The sequence below is a fragment of the Pelophylax lessonae genome (assembly GCF_965119305.1).
Source record: "Pelophylax lessonae genome assembly, chromosome: 6".
Taxonomy (NCBI): Eukaryota; Metazoa; Chordata; class Amphibia; order Anura; family Ranidae; genus Pelophylax; species Pelophylax lessonae.
The window spans coordinates 270,524,906-270,547,089 of record NC_138773.1 but is presented as its reverse complement, the minus strand read 5'-3'; the positions used below and the strand labels follow the sequence as shown (position 1 = coordinate 270,547,089).

Sequence of the window (22,184 nt, the reverse complement as noted above, 5' to 3'; positions counted from 1 at the left end):
CAGGTTAGAGCTGTATATGAAATAACTCCCAAAGGGGTGATATGAGGTAACACTGAATCCAATGGAGTTTATCATCTGTGTTTAAAGAGATTACTTTTTAAGAGTTATTATCTGTTGAGATAATTGTGGTGATTTATGAGTGTGCCAGAGCTTCAATAGCTGTGTAGTAATTTCCTCTAAAAACACTCCCCTTGTAGGAGAATTTGCAAACACTGCCTACAAAGCCAGGACATCCAGGTTTACTGGTTATCTGTTTTAGTTCAAGGAACTATACTGAAAAAAGTACTGAGAAGTGTTATGAAATGTTGTTTCTGTGTAATTGAAAAGTGCAGTTTGTCCTATATTGTAATGCTGCTGACTAAATGAAGGTAGAGGATAGTATAGGATGAATCATACACCAGTGTTCCACCTGTTATTGTCTGTGGATTTGGGATCTGTCCTAGATGCCCTGCTTCACCTGACCTCAGACATGGCATCATGAGGTGTTCTAAGACTATAAACGTGATTAATTACTGGTCTGCAAGAGTACACAGACCAACCAGTAATCATAATCCATGAGATCCTGGGCACAAACTAGACAAAAAAATAAAAAATAAAAAACGAATCAAAGAGGGGGAGCTTCTTAATAATATAGTATGAAAAGCCAAACTTAACAGCAGGTGGCCTAATCCTTACTTAACTAGCAAGAGGTTCAAGTTTGGAAAAAAAAATTCCTTGGGTAAAAAAGACCTGTATATATAATATAGGAAGCTCTGCACAATCTAGAGCAAAGATAAAAAAAAACTATGTTACCGCCCACAGAAAGAATGTCTGTTTTTTTATCGAACTGCCTGCTGCATGAAAGAACTCTTTTTTTTTTCAGAGATGGATTATCCACAAAGAAATCCAGGCAGAAGCCACCCAGTGGATGTTCTGGCACAATTGGTCAAAGCTCTGCACCTGCCTGTCACCTATGATGGGAAGATGCACTGGTAGGCCTTTTGTGTCTAATGGCACTATGCCAATACATGCAGTGGGAAATTGGTAGCTTCTTCTGGGAGAAAGAGGCAATGCCTCGAAACATGTCATCTTGCAGACCCTATGCTTACTGGCATTGAGGACTCTGGCAAAATGGCTGCCTGAGGACTACCTGCCATTGGTGATGCACTTCTTGATTATCTGTGACACACTTCTGGTCTGACACTGTACCTCCTTTGCCTCTACTTGTTTGTTTGCTGCCACTTCCTTCCATCACATTCATTCTCACTTTGGATTGCAGACCTTGACATACCTGTTGGGTGAGGTATTTACAAAAGTGACTTCTATTTACAGTCCCACTGTGACAGTAATGCTGCCCATTCGCTGCTGCACACCACGGAAACCATAGTAAGCGCATTACCATTCACATGAACATTGTCATTTTTTATGGACTGTGGACTTTTTATTTGGATCTATTTGTCCTGATTTATTAAAGTGCATTTTTGAACATTTCTTGCCCCTAGACATTCTGTCACATTATTATATTACCATCACGGCAGTGTACTCATGGCTCAGGCATGCAGATGAACACGTATGTGGCATTGGATCACATGGCAGTGTCTCAAGTTCAATATTGGCCATCACAGTCAAGCAGTTCAATTCATAAGAACATTTCTACCAACATTTATTATATCCCCACTGTCTTTGCACTGGATTTGATTTGCTGTTTGTTTGGTTTTTCCTATCCTCACGTGGGATTTCCTAGCAACAGTTAGTTGACGGATTTCAGCCTTTACAGCTTTAGGATTAAGTTGAACATTGGCTATACAGGTTTAGTGCATTGGTTACATTTCTGTGGTTGCTTTTCTGTGCCTACTAAAATCCTTATCAATATCAAAAGTTGCTACCTTGCCTAGGACCCTATTCTCCCTTAATCCATCTTTGTTAATTTTTGTTCGGTTTCAGCAATCATTGCCCCGTTGTGGCAATACAAGACCATTAATGTGGTATGTCTCAGCTGTTCTGGCTGCAAGCAAAAGGGCAATCATATAATGTACTTAGTTACATGGTTAGTCAAGTTGAAAAAAGACACAAGTCCATCTGGCTCAACCGATAAAAAACAAAAAACAGTAAAGAAACTCCAACCATACAATGCCATATACACAATCCTATACCCGCAGTTGATCCAGAGGAAGACGAACAAACCCCAGCAAAGTATGATTCAAAATATATATATATATATATATATATATATATATATATATTGATACATGTTTTAATGCTACCTTATGTGCTATATTATAGTATTGTTTTTTAACCTTGTCACTAACACCGCATTCACACTGAAGCGGCACGACTTCGGGGGCGACCTGTGAAGTCGCGTGCAGCGCGACTTCGGCACGACTTGCACAGACTTCACAGAATTAATGTCTATGCAAGTCGCTCCGAGGTCGCCCCGGAGTAGTACAGGAACCTTTTTCTAAGTCAGAGCAACTTGTGTCGCTCCTATTAGAACGGTTCCAGTACCACACAACGGACAGCGACTTTTCAGGCTGACAAGTCGCCTGACAAGTCGTATTAGTGTGAATGGAGACTTACAGATTTTATTTATATTCTAGAAGATACTGTTACTAGGTGTGTCACCTTTGAAGAAGGATTCACATAAACAGTCCGAAACATGTCAGGTGTTTTCCACACATTTATGGTATAAGACGTAACTGCATAATCAGATGGTTGTATGTTCTTCAAACTACTTTTTTGTAACAAGCATCTGTCCTTATTGTTATATGGGATTAATGTTACTGTAATGTTTTTATACAAAAAAAACTTTTTTACTTTTTCTAAGATTATTTTTCAATAAAAAATAATTTTTTTACTCTATCGGTTTGTCTTGAAGTCCATGAGGGGTTTCGATGCATATTTGCTCAATAATTGGTTATTTTAACATATTATGGACATGACAAACCTATTTTCCAAAAACACACCAAGGTTCCTCAGTGCAATTATTTTTATATAATGTACTCATGTCTTTCCTGAAATCCAGTCAGTTTACAGACAGGATGAACTCTGAGTTGAACCTTTGAAACATTCCTGCAATTCTTGGGAAAAATGTCTGTCATTTTTCTTCGACAATCTCAACAGAGCAGAGGAATGTGTATTGATTTCTAAGCAACTAAAGTGAGGCTCACAAAGAATTAATGGTAAAAGGACCCTGAAACTGCTGTAAAATATTAAATAGTCTACTCAAAATTGATAGTTCAGTTTTTGACAGATGCAATCATGTTTATCTCTCAAGGACTCCATTACCAAGATCTCAGACACTTTCACCTGCACTTGTAATAAGGGTGATCCCCTACTGGTACCTATAGGGCTTTTCAATTACTGGGGGGGGGGGGGGAAGTTTACTGCTACAAGCTCCATCTACCACTGATCACAATGGTCAACAGTTATGGGATCCAGCAGACACATGGCTGTAAAGCATGCACAGTGACTGGATATGGGTGGAGTATTAGTGAATAGGGGAGGAGCTAAAAATATCTATCAACTCTGGAGAGTTAACTTCGAGAGAGTGAAAAAGGAATAGCTAGCACGTAAAAATACACCACAGTTTTAGAATTATAGTAACTGCTTAACACATACAAGGACAACCTAGCTGGGGGTTGTGGGGAACATTTATGTAATTTTTAAGTATGGGTCTTGCTTAATGAAGAAAATTCCATAAAGTCATTCCATTCTCATCAAAAATGTAATTCTGATTCACCCAACGCTATTCTCACACTACATAAAAAGACAATGATGACAGCAATGTATAGTGTTTTTGTATATACACTATATTAGAAAAAGTATTGGGATGCCTGCCTTTACACGCACATGAACTTTAATGGCATCCCAATCTTAGTCTGTAGGGTTCAATTTTGAGTTGGCCCACCCTTTGCAGCTATAACAGCTTCGGGTCTCTGTGCAAGCCATTCAAGTTCCTCCACCCCAAATTCGCCCATCCATGTCTTTATGGACCTTTCTTTGTGCACTGGTCCAGATCATTTGGTTGAGGGGGATTATGGTGTGGGGTTAATTTTCAAGGGTTGGGCTTGGCCCCCTAGCTCCAGTAAAGGGAACTCTTGAGGTGTCAGCATACCAAGAGGATATGGACAATTTCATGCTCCCAACTTTGTGGGAACAGTTTGGGGATGGCCTCTTCCTGTTCCAACATGAGTGCGCACCAGTGCACAAAGCAAGGTCCATAAAGACATGGAAGAGCAAGTTTGGGGTGGAGGAACATGACTGGCCTGCACAGAGTCCTGACCTCAACCCGATAGAACACCTTTGGGATGAATTTGAGCACAGACTGCGAGCCAATCCTTCTCTCCATCATCAGTGCTTGACCTTACAAATGCACTTCTGGAAGAATGATCAAACATTCCCATAGACACTCCTAAACCTTGTGGACGGCCTTTCCAGAGATGCTGTTATAGCTGCATAGAGTGGGCCAACTCAACATTGAACCCTACGGACTAAGACTGGGATGCCATTAAAGTTCATGTGCTTGTAAAGGCGGGCGTCCAAACACTTCTGCTAATACAGTGTATTTTCTTACCTTAAATACTATGTTCAAGACTAAACAGAATTTTAACAATATGTTTTTTTTTTTTTTTATATCATTTAAATATATACTAGGCTTTTCACCAATTTGTTGGGAGAAAAAAAAGTTTCAGCTCGGATTACACACACAGCTAAACGAGCCAGAAGAATAATTTATCCCCGCCTCTTCCCTTTCTGTAAGACAGAGTTTCAACTACAAAAAGTATAAGGGCCAGTTCCCACCATAGAAACACAGTCTGGATGCATTTTGGATGCTTTTCTGCATGGGCCTTTTTGATGCTTTATTCATGCATTTTTGATGCAGTCCAGTGCATCCCCCCCCCCCCTATTTTTTGGAACGCACTGGTGCGAGTTATGCCATTGAAAACTATATAACCTACTATCCATGTGTTTTTGATACAGAAAAGAAACGCACTGGACTGCATATGGTGTGAACTGGCCGTAAAAGAGCAAGCACCCCTAGCAGAGTTCTAGTTTGCCCCCTTCCTGTCCTTTTTTCTAGTCAGATTGGACAAAAATAAAATAAAAATGCATTTGCATACTGAAAATGATAATTTTCATAAAATAATGGTGTTGAAACAATGACTTTCCTTAAAAGCACTGCAGGTTCCTTTGAAAGTACTGTATACTACATATTGAATTAGTAGCATCTTGGCATACTGTTTATTCTCTAACTAAACATTGTACCATGGTAACTCACTGCAAAAGCACATAATAACTTGCAATTGCAATTATCTACCATCACTAACCCTTCATAAAGACTATTGAACAGAAATATTTAATTAGTACCGAATGAGTACCCAATTTTTCTCAGCAGATCATCCAGTAGTCTTAAAACTGCCTTTGCAAACCCATTCATAAATCCTAAATTTATTGCTGGATGTCAGCATGTTATGTTGATAATTTATATGTAGCAGCTGCATGTAGGTGTTTTGGCTACCGGCACAGCATTAAAAAGTAACTAAGGCCCCTTTCACACATGCTGTCCGTTTGTCCGTTTTTCATCCATCCGTTGACGGATGAAAAACGGACATCAATGTATTTCTATGTAAAAACGGATGACAACGGATGATCATCAGTTAACATCCGTTTTCATCCGCTTCCGTCAATGTCCGTTTTTTTGAACGGATGAATGCCCTATTTTTCATCCGTCAAAAAAACGGATCGGACGAAAAACGGATGACAACGGATGAAAAACGGACGACAACGGATGAAAAACGGATAACAACTGACGAAAAACGGATGAAAAACGGATAACAACTGACGAAAAACGGATGAAAAACGGATAACAACTGACGAAAAACGGATGAAAAACTGATGAAAAATGGATGAAAAACGGATGGAAAACTGATACATTTTGACGTGACTAAACTGATGAACTGAACGGACCGTATGTGTGAAAGGGGCCTAAAGGCAAAACTTTATTTATTTTAATTTTTTTCTAGTTTCGGATAGAATGGAGAGGGATTTGAAATTCTGTTAGTTTTTAGTGGTGTCTGTGTCCTGTTAGGGAGATTTGTCGTCTGTATATGTCCTGTTTACTATTATCATCAAAGGTAAAAGTAAGAAAATTTGGGGTGACACCAGAACAGTAATAGAGGGGGATCTTTCTATGGGGACACTAGTTCTGGTGACCCTGGTGACACCCCAGGATTCCCTCACTTTCGAGGGATTTTTTCTCACTTCCTTTTTTGGTTATGGGACAGGAAATGAAGGGAAATCTCCCCTATGGGACACAGATGGCAACAAAAAAACTGACAGAGGTCAGTTTATCCAGAGTATCCTTACTTTCTATGTATAAATTGCATTTGAGTATTAAGGTTGCCTGGAATTCAGCTTTGAAATGAAAAGACCAGGTGAACAACTGATGCCCACTATAAAAGGAACTGCAGAATTTGTTGTTCCTATATACATGAATAATAATTCCTGAATTTGGTACTCTAAAAGCATCATCTCTAATTTCTTTTTTTGTTGAAAAATGGTTCATTCTACAAAAAGCTTCCTTGTCTTGTTTACTTTTAGGGTCACTTTCAAATACCTGCGGTGTCTTATGAACGAATTGCTGGGCATATTCACAAATACATGCAAATGATTTAGCCGTGGAGTGGTTTAAAAAGCCCTGTGTGCCAAAGCAATTTTTTCTTCTGCGGGCACCAGGTTTCCTGATGTGAGGCTATTGAAGGGCACAGCGGGGATCTCAGAGGCTGTGTAAAGGTAGCACACACAATTTCCAATGTCTTGCAGTGACATGGCTTCTTTTACATATGTATTTTGGGGTATTATCAGATGCCTTTCATGCTTGATCAACCTATAGTTTAAATTTAGAGTTTGTCCTTTTTAAGTCAAAGGCTGTTTAGGAGTTTGCAGCAAAAACCTAGCAGCAGGAAGCTGAGAGGGAAATCGAGGCCTGGCCATGGCCAATGGTAAGAAAATGGGGGAATGCAGCTGGATTGTTTTAAGACACCATCACAGAGATTTAAAGTGTATTTTTTGTGTATCTATACCCAAAGAATCTTTTAACCTTTGGAGCACATGAGTGTTAGAACCTCTGTCAATTTTTTTTCTTTATTGCTGTATCTCTATTCTGGAAAATGACTCTCTATTTCTAATATTTCTAATATGGTGACTACTGCCACTAAACAAACAGTGATTGGACTGCTCAGTACTGTAACGTTGCAACTTTCGCTTTCTCCTGCATGCTCCCTGCTTGTAATGGACCTCATCACCCTGCTGAGTCCTACCTGTGAGCTCCTCCTTCCTGTAAGCTGCCCAGACAATTCCCTTTCCAGCTCCCAGTGCCTGAAAACATGTTAGATTGACAGCACCGTGAAATGTAGTCATGCCTGCTGTGCAGTGGATTTTGGAAAATATAAATAAATGCAGTAAAACAATATTTTAAAACACATTTAATTGTTTTCTTTTTTTTTTTCTAAGCCCTTCAGGCATCAAACTCCCTTTTCCTATCCCTTCCTAACCCTCACCCATTCACTGGTTGTTAACAAAATATAATCTTCTGAAACAGGGGCGGACTGACAGCTCATGTGGCCCCCAGGCAATAGGAGATCATTGGGCCCCCTGTGTCCCCTCCCACACTCAAGCCACACCCACACAAAGCCCCACCTACATATTGCACTGCTCACATTGCATGCGATTGTGGCAGCCATCCTCCACATATTGTGCAGCTCAGCTGCACAAAAGAGCGCCAATTCTTGAAGAAGAGCTTAGGCTCACAGAGATTCCTATTGGTATTACTGGAAAGTCACCAAACACCTGACAGATTCAAAGGTGGCAGCCATCTGAGAACCTGTCAGGTGCCTGACGGCTTCCCAACCTTGCCTCCGGAACCTTTGTGAGCCTGATCATTTAGTTATTGCAGTTAAGCTGCATAGAGGGGGCAATTCAATCTATTGCTGCATAGCCTGTAAGGAAGTCCCAGGATTCTTTCTGTAGAAGTACTTCCATATTTAAAGATGGTTGCCCTGCAGGAGCCATCTTCATACACAACCAGGGTGTTTTATAAAAGCATTGGGCCTATGTGTAAGATCCAAATTTTGGCCCGAATGCCAGAGAAATATGTGCGGCGCACACCGTAGCAAGTATGGGGTGTGGTTTTCGGAGGCTGAAGGTAGTGCCTGCTGGTTACATGACTGAGGGGTTACTTGACTTGTGCAACTGTTCGGCTCCTATCACCACCTTACTTTTTTTTTTTTAGACTGAGAAAACATGGAAATCTACTGACAGAGCATATTTTTTACCGAGAAGCTGAAATATTACAGAAACTCCTACAGAAGTGGGGAGGGGGAGAGGGAAGAGCAGGAAAAGGAGGGAGAAAGAGATGGGGGAGATGGGAAAGTAGGAGAGAGATGGAGGATGGGGGAGAGAGGGATGTTAGAAAGGGGGAAGGGGTAAGAAAGAGAGAGGGTGGGGTGAGAAAAAAGGGGGTGGGGGCAAGAGAGAGGGGGTGAGAGAGTGTGGATGAAAGAGAGAGGATGGAGCGAGACAGGGGGTAAGAGATGGGGATGAGAGCGAGACAGAGGGATGAGAGCAAGAGGTGATGAGACTGCTCTCCCCTAGGCTCAGGCAGCCAGGATCTAGAGCTGTTGTATGCTCTATATTTAAATCTGCTGCCTCCCAGCCCCTTTCATAGCAATGTGTGCACTGTGGGGGAGTCTGGGAATATTATTTTACCCATGTGATTTGAACCCAGAAGGCAAGATCCATCCACACACAAGATCATCTCCAGATTCTGCGAGCTGGGGCCACAAACAGAATGTATGGGAGAACAGGGCTGCAGAAGAGGTGCGGAGATTGCCATGCATAGTAGCTATCCTGCAGGCCAGGGGTGTTCCCTGTTCTCTGGCTGTGCTCTCCGCTCTGAATGCTGTCCACTGTGTCTGCCCTGTCCTCTCCTCAGGAAAAGGAGTCTGTGTGCATGGGGTGGATGGGGGGGACCGATCGCATGTCATTGATCTACCGGGACTAACAGGAAACTGGACTGCTGAGTTAAAGTGCAGTGACAGAGCCTCTCATGGGGCCCTCTACTGGCCCTGGGCCCTCGTGCAGTGCCCGACTGCTCAAATGGTCAGTCCGCCCCTGTTATGAAGTCTTTCTAATAATCACATAAATCCATTGCCCGTGTACCCTGTTTCAGCCGGTTAAGACCAGGGATCCAGAGCTGCAGTCAATGCCTCCCGACTGGTCACCTTTTCCTGCATCTCTAATGTAAGGGGGGCTAAGATGTAAGGTGTGATTCTGATAAGAAAGGTGCACACTGAATTTTATTTTTTATTTTCTTTCGACTTTAATATTGGTTCATGGCAATTTGTAATTGTTTACTTTGTTTGCTGAAGTTCTGAATCATATCTGCTTACAAAAAAGTAGAACTTTATTTATTTCATTCAATTCAATTAATTAAATGTCATTTATTTATTTATAAAACTGATTTTTTTTTCAATATTTGTAGAATACAGCTGCAAGAAAAAGTATGTGAACCCTTTGGAATGATATGGATTTCTGCACAAATTGGTCATAAAATGTGATCTGATCATCATCTAAGTCACAACAATAGACAATCACAGTCTGCTTAAACTAATAACACACAAAGAATGAAATGTTGCTATGTTTTTATTGAACCCACCATGTAAACATTCACAGTGCAGGTGGAAAAAGTATGTGAACCTCTCTAGACTAATGACATCTCCAAGAGCTAATTGGAGTGAGATGTCAGCCAACTGGAGCCCAATCAATGAGATGAGATTGGAGTGTTGGTTACAGCTGCCCTGCCCTATAAAAAACACACACCAGTTCTGGGTTTGCTTTTCACAAGAAGCATTGCCTGATGTGAATGATGCCTCACACAAAAGAGCTCTCAGAAGACCTACAATTAAGAATTGGTGACTTGCATAAAGCTGGAAAGGGTTATAAAAGTATCTCCAAAAGCCTTGCTGTTCATCAGTCCACGGTAAGACAAATTGTCTATAAATGGAGAAAGTTCAGCACTGCTACTCTCCCTTGGAGTGGCCGCCCTGTAAAGATGACTGCAAGAGCACAGCGCAGACTGCTCAATGAGGTGAAGAAGAATCCTAGAGTGTCAGCTAAAGACTTACAAAAGTCACTGGCAAATGCTAACATCCCTGTTAGCGAATCTACAATACATAAAACACTAAACAAGAATGGATTTCATGGGAGGATACCAGAGGAAGCCACTGCTGTTCAAACAAAACATTGCTGCACGTTTACAGTTTGCACAAGAGCATTTGGATGTTCCACAGCAGTACTGGCAAAATATTCTGTAAACAGATGAAACCAAAGTTGAGTTGTTTGGAAGAAACACAGAACACTATGTTTGGCAAAAAAGAAGCACAGCACACCAACATCAAAACCTCATCCCAACTGTGAAGTATGGTGATGGGGGCATCATGGTTTGGGGCTGCTTTGCTGCGTCAGGGCCTGGATGGATTGCTATCATCAAAGGAAAAATGAATTCCCAAGTTTATCAAGACATTTTACAGGAGAACTTAAGGCCATCTGTCTACCAGCTGAAGCTCAACAGAAGATGGATGTTGCAGCAGGACAATGACCCAAAGCATAGAAGTAAATCAACAACAGAATGGCTTAAAAATAAGAAAATACGCCTTCTGAAGTGGCCCAGTCAGAGTCCTGACCTCAACCCGATTGAGATGCTGTGGCATGACCTCAAGAAAGCGATTCACACCAGACATCCCAAGAATATTGCTGAACTGAAACCGTTCTGTAAAGAGGAATGGTCAAGAATTACTCCTGACTGTTGTGCACGTCTGATCTGCAACTACAGGAAACGTTTGGTTGAAGTTATTGCTGCCAAAGGAGGTTCAACCAGTTATTAACATTCCTAGCGGTATTCCCGAGTGTGACTCGGGGTAAGATTTTAGTGCCAAAAGCGGTAACCCCGAGTCACACTCGGGGTAGCGCTAGGAAGATCGCTGGATGCTGGAGGAGGTTTTACTTACCTTTTCTCCGGGATCCAGCGAAGACTGCGAGCGGTGTGCGGCGGCGGAGCTCTCTCCCGATCGTCTGCGAGCCCCGGCTTCCGTCTCCGGCGACGTGACGTCCGCCGGGGGGTGGAACCGGCGGCAAATTCGAATGTAAAATGCACCAAACACACTGATATCGTTCAAAATAAAATAAAATCACATTACATTACCCCCCAGTGCCCTTTCCTGCAGTTTTACTGTACTTTTTATGTAAATATATGTATATATATATATATACATATATATACAGTATATATATATATATATACATATATATACAGTATATATATATATATACGTATATATATACACATATACATATATATATATATATATATATATATATATATATATATATATATATATATATACACACACATATTATATATATATATACATATATATGTATATATATATATATATATATATATATATATATATATACACACACGTATATATATATATATATATATATATATATATACACGTAATTCTTGTGAATGAGCAGCCCAAACCAACTGTATACATTATATATATATATATATATATATATATATATACGTATATATATATAATATATGTATACATAATATATGTATACATACATATATATATATATATATATATAATATGTATAATAAATGTATACAGTTGGTTTGGGCTGCTCATTCACAAGAATTACATGCTTTCAGCACCTAAAATAATGGTACCGCTTTCAGCACCTAAAATCCAAAAGAATCATACCGCCAGGGAGGTTAAATCCAAGGGTTCACATACTTTTTCCACCTGCACTGTGAATGTTTACATGGTGTGTTCAATAAAAACATGGCAACATGTCATTCTTTGTGTATTATTAGTTTAAGCAGACTGTGATTGTCTATTGTTGTGACTTATGCCCCGTACACACGTACCGATCGTCGGCCGAACGATCGGCCGTCTTTTGTCCAGGGCTGTCGTGTCTGTTGAAAACCGCAAAAGACTGCACACGAATTTCGTCGGCCAACAACAGCCGACTGCAGAAGTGATGTCATGTGATGGTTAACTTTCCTTGTCTTTTTTCTTTTCTGAGCATGCCCAGTCTTGCAAATCTGCTGTCTGTCGGCCGAAATCTGTACTGACTGGCGAACAATCGGCCGTTCTGGTGTTGGCCAACAAAAATTTTAATGCCTGCACGACAGATTCTGTTCGGCCCGAAAATGCCCCGTCGGCTGTCGGAAGCATCATACTAACAAGCATTCAATCGGCTGATCGGTCGTCGGCCGAATATTTTCGGCCGACGATCGGTACGTGTGTACGGGGCATAAGATGATGATCAGATCACATTTTATGACCAATTTGTGCAGAAATCCATATCATTCCAAAGGATTCACATACTTTTCTTGCAGCTGTATATAATGTGGCGCTTGTACTGAAAAGTTTGAATTTTATTAATTAGCTGTGCAGAATATTGTATAGATGTGACATATCTCTGGACATATACTGGAACTTCTTTTTCCTGGCTTTTTCACATCATGTCACCCCTGAATTTGGTGTTAGTGGATATGTAGGACTGAGACAAGAAAAGACTCAACTCAATGCCTCCTTCCATATCATGGGCTGTAACTTAATCTATTTCTGCCACAGCAAGGAAAATAAGATGTAACATCATCTCTCTAAGGAGACAAAAGCTATATAAAAGGAAATAGGATTGTTCTGGGTAATAAACATCATCCTGAATGTAGGGTTAAACCCACGATAATCCTCAGCTTATTCTCTTCAATAAGAGATACTGAAAAAAATAACATTCAATGCAATGCTTTGGGTGGATTTAAAACTATCATATATTATTAAATCATTCCAATTTGTTCCGTATTATAAATAAACCTGAGCCTCCAATATATTTTAGAGAAATTTCCATTTCAAACAATTAAAACTTCCTTTTGGAATTTTTAGAGACTAGGAGAAAGCGATGGGCAACAAAGTTGTTGCATGGCTCATTGTTTGTGAAAATTCTTTGCAAGAGAGTTTATTTAATCAATACCAATTTCATATTTTTATAGAGTAATGCCTACTTATCTTAAAGCAGGCTTTTTAAAAGCTTTTAAACTGGAAGAGCTGTTACAAAAATGTGGAGGTCTCGGAAAACCTCTGAAAATATTTCTGATCTACAGCTTATTGTATATTGGTGTAATCAGTGAGTTGTAGGTGTACTATTAAATAAAAGAATAAATAGGAAACATTACCTATTTAATGTGAAACCTGGACTTAATTTGATGCTCAGTGAAAGACCTAATTGTACCCTAGGGAATACTAGAATGTGGTCTGAAGGTTTAACCATCAGGATATGCTGTATATAAAAAATTACTGGTCAAATGTCACAAGCATTTGCCCAGATGTGATAAATTGTCCATGTATTTTGTCTACTATGATTATTTTCTACGATCATCAGCGCCATCTAGTCGTCATAATGCAGTATTTTCCTAAAGTATTCTAATCAGGAAAAAAAAATCTGTATTGTGCCCACCTTATTGAGCTGCCAATGCTAAGAAACTCTCATGTTATGTAAAATATGGAGAAAATTTGTTACAGTTGAGTGAATGCTTGTGACATTGGTCCAGCGATTTTTCTTTTTTTTTTTTTTTAAATAGACCCCTTAGTGTTTTACAGATACGTTTAAATCACTAATAAGCACATGGTGATCTCTCCCAATCTTCAGTTTTGATTTGACAATTTACACTTCTCCTAGTATTTCCTAGTAGATTTTTAAATACCAAAAATGATTTCTAAGAATATAGAATACATAAGGTGTATTGGAACCAGGAAGTGTGACTCACATTTTTGCATTGTGCTAATACCTTTAATAACACTGCTACTTTCACGCTGCTGCTCAACACCCCGAATATCACCTGATCAATAACTGGCCTTTGAAAATATATAGATTCCAAAGTGAACCTATGCTTTGCTTAACCAACTTATAAACAAAATAGTAGTCATAAGTTTTACCCTTTTAATCCTCAGGTCACTGGGCTGTGGGCTGGGGTCTTCGGAGGTATTTTTGTTCCCTGTTTTCTGTCCATCAGAAGGGAGGGTTCCAAGTTTTAAACTGGCTTCCTTGCTGAGTAAAGGTGTGGACTTCACGGCGGAGACCAGTCCAGTACATTGTATCACACTTGTGTGTTTGTTCACAGCCTCTTCCTTGGCCTGAGAGTTTTGGAATACGAAGGGAAGTTGCTGGGATAAAACCTGAGGGTACTTCTGCTGGGGCTGGATTGGAGAGCGGGCCTGGGGATCTGGAAGAAGAGGTAACTGCTGGTGTGCTCGCTTCTCCTGCAACTTCTCTGTTTGGCTTCCATCAGGTTTCAGATCTTGAATGTTATGGATTAGCACCTGGAAACAGAAAAAGTCAAAGTCATATATCTTTAAACCGACTGTGACTAAAATTAGGGCCTGTGTTTAGGATTGTGTCAATAGCATTAGTTTGACATCAGTGTGAAAAGCTTCATTTAGAATTAATCAATTGGTGTATTAGACCTTCAATTGACTTGCATGGGAATGCAAAAACCATTTGATTCAAACAAAAGCCCATCGACAAAGGCCCTTATAAAATATCTATCATCATTTTTTTTTACAGTTCTGTACCCTATGGGAAAAAAAGTAAACAAAGTGTTTTGCCCCTTGTTTCCAAATGCTTTCTAACCCTAGCTATGAGGTCCAAACTGCCCCCTCTTCTCCTGCTGCGGGTTGATCAATGAAGTAGACACCTGCTTCATAACTGCAACTTTTCTCAGTTGTGAGCATTTTCCTGAGACAGGCAAAGACAAGAGGAATACAGATACTAACACACTTCTTCCTCTTGCCATTGCATGTCTGTGGAAAGAGCTTACAGTCGAAACCTCCAAAATGTAACAATAAACATTCTGATAATTGTATATGGTAAAGCAAAACTAAATTCAGCATCAGAATCTGAAAGGAATTCAAAATCACACACAAGAATAAGAAATACTATCTTACCTGTACATTCCCCAAAATAAATTTGGATACAACAACAACCACTGCAGGCCACACAACCCTCCCTGCATGCCAATGTCATTGCCATCTTAGAACCATTCCTGGTTGACAGCAGCCACCCACCATTGACATCACAAGAACATTCTGTGCTTGCCCACTGAAGAGACCTAAGCTTCTCTTAGGTACTAATGTTGCCATGATACTGATTAAGATACATCACCCTGATAGAGTGAAGAGTAGATTCTGGCTCTAAAGGATCATGCACATTTTCAACGTGCCATGAAAATACAGTTTTAAAAAAAAACCTCTATGCCAGTTTTGGGTGGCTTTGACCACAATGGATAGATTTCCTTTAAGGCGAGCTTTCATATAAAATAAAGTTTAACACCTGTAAAAATATATATATATATACACAGTATCTCACAAAAGTGAGTACACCCCTCACATTTTTGTAAATATTTTATTATATATTTTTATGTGGCAACACTGAAGAAATGACACTTGCTTCACTTGCTATAATAACGACCCCAAACACACCTCCAAGACGACCACTGCCATGCTAAAGAAGCTGAAAGTAAAGGTAATGGACTGGCCAAGCATGTCTCCAGACCTAAACCCTACTGAACATCTGTGGGGCATCTTCAAACGGAAGGTGGAGGAGCGCAAGGTCTCTAACATCCACCAGCTCTGTGATGTCATCATGGAGGAATGGAAGAGGACTCCAGCGGCAACCTGTGAAGCTCTGGTGAACTCCATGCCCAAGAGGGTTAAGGCAGTGCTGGAAAATAATGGTGGCCAAACAAAATATTGACACTTTGTGTGTTGAGGTATTTTGAGAGGACAGCAAATATTCACTGTTATACAAGCTGTACACTCACTACTTTACATTGTAGCAAAGTGTCATTTCTTCAGTGTTGTCACATGAAAAGATATAATAAAATATTTACAAAAATGTGAGGGGTGTACTCACTTTTGTGAGATACTGTAGATGTAAGGCAAATAGGTGGAGCTGCAGAAGGTAAACATCCAAAGTGTACTTGTTGGGGTCAGGTAGGGAACATTGTTCAGGCCATTTACTAATGTATGATTTGCTTGCTAATGCAGCCAGACTCACCAAATAAAGTAAATCTGTTGCCAGATGCTGCACTCTGAAAACTGCCTGGCAGATGCTGCATTACGCCTGGCCAAATACCATCCAGTTTTGGTTTGTGATGTGTCCAGTCGCAGTACATCGCTAGCAATAATTGGGCAATTTCAAGGGTGATTGGAAATCTCTGCCACTGATTATTATATCCATGTAGGCTGTAACAAAACCTGAGTCAGAAGGAAAAATCATAGCAGGGTTCAGCACTTATTCCGAGTGGCAGTGCTTAAAGCTCTCTGCACTGCCTGCCCTTTCAGGTGGGATCATTCGAGAACTAAACAAATGATGTGAACTCTTAGCAAAGGGAGCCTGGTACAGTACTATTTTTTTGTGGTTGGGGATAGACAAATTTTACAAAAGAAAAAAAAAAATGTCAGATTTTATTACTGCTGGCGAACTGAGGAGATTTCCTTATGTTTCCTGTCTTAGTGACACCAGCAAAAATAATAATGAGAACAGATGTCACTGGAACTTGGGTGTGTGATTAGAAGCTCCTATCACAAATGGTCATCTTCCTTGGCGATTGATTTAAAAAAAAAATATATATATATATATATATATATATATATATATATTTAGAATATCAGATATAGCCAGCATATTTAAAGGGAAAGGTCTCCCCTTTCTTCAAGGTTTGAACAAAAGGTTTGTAGATAGAAAGCCTGGGTAAAGGTTAAAATGGGGCCAAAACATCAAAGTATCTCAGTAGCAATAAGGGTAGCTGACTAAGCCAAGTCAGCTTCCATCATTGATCTTTGGATACACTGACATTTCGGCCCCAATTAAGCCTTAACCCAGGCTTTTTACTGGAGATGGCTATCCTCATTGCCACAGCAATACACTGACGTTTCAGCCCCATTTTAGCCTGTTACACAGCCTTTCTAGTAAACTCCTTCCAGAAGTACAAAGTTCTGAAGGAGGAGGAGGCATTTCCCCAAAATGCATTGGCCATATCTGATGTTCTTAAACAATAAATATTTTGACAACTCACCTAGTGAAATGAGCATTTGTATTGGGCGCCTCCAGCTACACACATAAGAATAGATTTTCAGATAAACTAATCATCTACTCTGATAAGAAAGGCAGCAACCTAGAACCATAACCAGGCCCCCACACATCATACCTCCAAACAGGTTAATATTCGTAAGAAGAAATACCTCCTTATATATCAAATAAAATAATTCCGATTCTTATTGGTCCAGCGCTACCACACATTACCACACTAACAGACTGGATCTGGGGCAAGACGAAAACAGACAGCAATCTAATATGGATCTCTAGGCTTTCCCAACTCTGCTAAAATAAGTTATTTTGTTGCTGTCTCTGTCCCCATTGGGGAGATTCCCAATACTTTCTGTTACTCAGTCTTTCCTGACAGGATTTTGGTTGGAGCTGGGCTTTTTTTTTTAGTCTTGTAAATTCTTTATATTTATTTTTATATTTATTTTTTAAATCTGAACTCCAGAAATAATTTGGATTGCACATTTACATTGGTCCAGCTTGGCACAATGTACAATTATAAACAGAAAGAAAGCAGCGTCAGCTTAGTGAAGCGTAAGGTTTATTGATACAAAAAACACGTAGTGACTTACTCTTAGGTAAGTAAAGGCTGGTACGGTAGGTGAATAGGATCATCCATCTTCTTCTCCTGGATACTGTTGTGGAAAGGAGGGGTGCGGTGTGCCGGTGGTGCGTGGAGGCTGTTGTCTGGCAGCCTGTCTGATGGTGCTGTGGTGGTGGAGGACTCTCAGTGTGGCTCCACTTCCTACTTCCTGTCAGCCCGACACCACTTCCGGTGAGGCGGAGGGAAAGATGGGCGTTGCTTCATCCAGCGCCTAATGAAGGAGCACGGATGCTCCAAAAGCTAGCAACGGCCATCTTTCCCTCCGCCTCACCGGAAGTGATGTCGGGCTAACAGGAAGTAGGAAGTGGAGCCACACTGAGAGTCCTCCACCACCACAGCACCATCAGACAGGCTGCCAGACAACAGCCTCCATGCACTACCGGCAACCCGCACCCCTCCTTTCCACAACGGTATCCAGGAGAAGAAGATGGATGATGCCATTCACCTGCCGTACCGGCCTTTACTTACCTAAGAGTAAGTCACTACGTGTTTTTTGTATCAATAAACCTTATGCTTCACTAAGCTGGCGCTGCTTTCTTTGTGTTTATCCTCCTCAGAGCCTCTCCTTGCTCCAGCTGGCAGCCGCTTTTCGTGGGCCCCCCCTCCCCCCTCATCCTTTTATATATTTTTCTACCCATTTTTACTTTCTATATTGTTACCTTTTTCTCTCATGGTGTGCCACCCACCAACATCAGAGAGCTCCATGTAATCATTGACTTTACAATGTACAATTATGCATATCTCATATCTGATGGACTGTTTGAGAAGTTGGAAATCACTGTAGCAATCTGTGCTACTATAGTGATGGCTGCGATCGTCCTTGTCCTGCTGGTGTTCTGTAAGGAGCTTCCCCTTTGAACACTGACCACAGGCGGTAACTCACTTGTTAGACACTGCTACTATTCATAAAATGCCTTGTATTTTTTGTCAATGAATACAAGGCATTTTCTGACTGGACTATGTGAAAAGGAGGGGCATTGATGTCATGACCATGTGACCATTACACCTCTATACATTTATTTGACATTCCATTCCAAAACCATGGGCAGTAATGAGGTTGGCTTACCTTCTGAGGCTATAACAGACTCCTTTCTTGTGGAAAGGCTTTCCACATGATTTTGTGTCGATGGAATTTGTTATGCCATTTCGCCAAAAGAGCATTTGTGGGATCAGGTACCAATGTTGTATGAGAAGACCTCGTTCACAGTCTGGGTTGAAATTCACCCCTGTTCAAAAGCATTGCGGTCAGGCTACTCAAGTTCCTATATACCTAACTTATTAAGCCATTTCTTTATGGAGCTGGCTTTGCTGATAAAGGCACAGTCGTGCAGGAACAGACAAGAGCCTTCACCAAGCTGTCGCCACAAGGCTGCAAAAGCACAATTGTCTAAAATGTCTTTTGTTTTATTTATTTTTTATAGGATAAAATTATGTATCTATGTTCTTTCAGCCGACTGCAGCTCTATTTTCAAATTTGTTTTACTTGTTATTTGAATAATTGCTGCTCATCTTTCAAAGCAGACTGCTACTGCAGTGTAATGCATTAAACAAAATCATTACATTTTTTCATAGAATTTATTAAAAAATGCCACCTGCAGAGGTCACCATTTCCAACGCTGTCTATGGAAAACATTAGCCATCAGGCCAAATCCTTTTAGCTAGTCAGCAAATAACAATGTATCATCTCTAACAAAGGCAGGGAGTTTCCCTTTTCTATTTTAATGATGTGCTCTGTGACCTTGTTATTAAATTGCAGCATGTACCTTGCTCTTGTTTTTAGTTTGTGCTTCACTCTCTGAATCAGAGTCATCGTCATCACTTTCTTCAATGCTTTGGTCCTCTTCCTCCAAGTCATCAGAATCGCTGCTGCTGACTCCATCACTAGATGTATCGGACGAGGAGCCGGAGTCACTGGAGCTGGAGCTTTCCACTGCTTTTTTTCTTTGTTTTTGCTACAAAAAAAAGCACAGGAGTCATGTCTTGGAGTTTCATTTTGCTAATAGATACTAAAGCAGCTCAGTTCTATTTCCCTTATTTTGATAATTGACAGTCTGAAAGAAGTGCAGTCACCCTATGTGCCTTTATGTACCTTTCATATGCACCCTGGGACCTCCATAAACCTGGGGAGTCGTCAAATGCAAATCCCGACTGAATGTTGATTCAGACTAGCCTACACACTCCTGCAGCTTTTTTCCCAATTTTTATTTTTTACAAGTTTTGACAACACAATATAAGCTTAAATATATAACACTTGTCGAGAATTGACAGCTCATTATTTCCATTACATTCTGTTGTCATCAACAATCGCTATTGCATCTTACCTCACACCTAAAAAAAGTAATCTGAACTCCGAAAAAAATTAATACTTTTCCAACCTTCTAAATGTGTCCTTCTTACGGCTGCAGCTAGTTTTATTTTTTCCTTCAGGCATAAAAATGATGTTCCACTCTACCTGCATCTAGGAAATCTGTAGTTTTTATCTGATATTTTTCTCTTTTTTATTTTTCTTTCTTAAGGTCTGTAGCATGAAGGAGGACAATTCTAATAGTGCCCACTAGCTGCCAAACAAGTTCATCAAAGGGTCTTCACTGTGTCCTCTACTTGATGACCTAAATGTAGAGAAGCTAGCTATCATTGGTCTCTGTCAATGAAGAGGTGTCATGGATGGTTACATGACAGCAGAGTCTGGTAAGTAAATGAATGTCTTCATTTTTTTTTTTTTTAAATACAAACTACAGAATGGCTAAACTAGTCAGCATAATAAACAGTGATTTTTTATGTCTGAAGTTTAGCTTTAAAGCCAAACTCCAGTTTCAAGTAATAAATAAAACCTGTGTTCTTTACGCCCATTAGGATAATAATGCAAATTTCACTGCAAAACACACATTATACCTGACACTCAACCCTATCCACTTCTGGCTTTTACCTTCCATCAATCAATGACTTCCTATGAGCCCATGGACGCACCTCCTGGGGTGCATTATCACACAGCTTGGGCTCCCAGAAGAGTGCTGCACAGCACGAGGCATACATGCCTTAAAGTGAGCACTGTACTAACCAGCACCAAGGACTATCCAATGCCAATGCTGGAAATGGGGAATGGCACCCACTCATCATATCAAAGGCTGGAATTATCCTGGAAAAAAAAGGTATTTTTTCTAGAATTTTTTTTAAAGAATGTAGCTGAGATTAGTATTTAAGGAAAGCCGAGATTAGTATTTAAGTAAAGCCCTTAAGCCCCGTACACACGTACTGATCGTCGGCCGAACGATCGGCCGTCATTTGTCCAGGGCTGTCGTGTCTGCTGAAAACTGCAAAAGACTGCACACGAATTTTGTCGGCCATCAACAGCCGACTGCAGAAGTGATGTCATGTGATGGTTAACTTTCTTTGTCTTTTTTCTTTTCTGAGCATGCCCAATCTTGCTAATCTGCTGTCTGTCGGCCGAAATCTGTACTGACTGGCGAACAATCGGCCATTCTGGTGACGGCCAACAAAAATTTTAATGTCTGCACACCCGATTCTGTTCGGCCGAAAATGCGCTGTCGGCTGTCGGAAGCATCATACTAACAAGCCTACAATCGGCCGAACGGTCGTCGGCCGAATATTTACGGCCGACAATCGGTACGTGTGTACGGGGCTTTACTCTACATATCACTCCGGCACCTCGGGCACACATCTTGGATGGACCGCTGATCATTTCTATCGGGACTCTACAATTTCTGGTATTTCTGATCACTCTTTTTTCCTTCATATTCTCTTTGTCTACTATATGCTATATTGTTAACATAGTCTTTCTCATTGTAGCAATTTCTCTCACTAGTCTGCACTGCTTTTCTCTCTACTCCTAGCACTATTTGGCACTCTGGAAATAGGAGTTGTGCCTCATTCAATATAATATCATTCCCCTATCTCATACCTCACCTTCTTTCCCCTTTTTTCTTCTGGTGGTTGTTGTCTCTTTCGATTCACCCTGAGGGTCTCATTGCACTTCACCTTTTCATTTCGGATATGTCTTGCACGGACATTCCCAATATGCACTTAAATTATTTTCCCTCTATACATCACTTTCGGTGTTTCATTATTAGCTACTTCTCTCTGGGTCATTGTTCTGACTATATGCAATTATTACCGTTTTTTGGATTGTAGACTCCATGATAATTACTTATAGGCACTTCTCTTTGGGCTCATTCGTCTGACTCTACACATTTTATTATTTATAGATATTTTTGAGACTATTTCTTCTCAGTACATTCATTTTAAGATTGATGGAAAAAATATTTTATAAATATCTTTTCAGACTGTATATGCTCCCCAAGTGCCTTTATCATAATTTCCTGGATTTATATCCTTGGAGCCT

The 22,184-nt window shown here is 40.3% G+C and overlaps 1 protein-coding gene across 19 annotated transcripts in view; it reads right to left on the bottom strand.

Moving 5' to 3' along the window:
• Window positions 1–22,184, bottom strand: part of BAZ2B (bromodomain adjacent to zinc finger domain 2B) — a 427,534-nt gene that overhangs the window by 84,589 nt on the left and 320,761 nt on the right. For all 19 annotated transcript variants that reach the window (XM_082260072.1, XM_082260076.1, XM_082260068.1 and 16 more), the window contains 2 exons: window positions 19,588–19,776; window positions 14,052–14,435 (listed from right to left, as the gene is read on the bottom strand). In XM_082260072.1, the coding sequence (XP_082116198.1) occupies window positions 14,052–14,435; window positions 19,588–19,776 (573 nt within the window). The remainder of the gene's footprint in view (window positions 1–14,051; window positions 14,436–19,587; window positions 19,777–22,184) is intronic.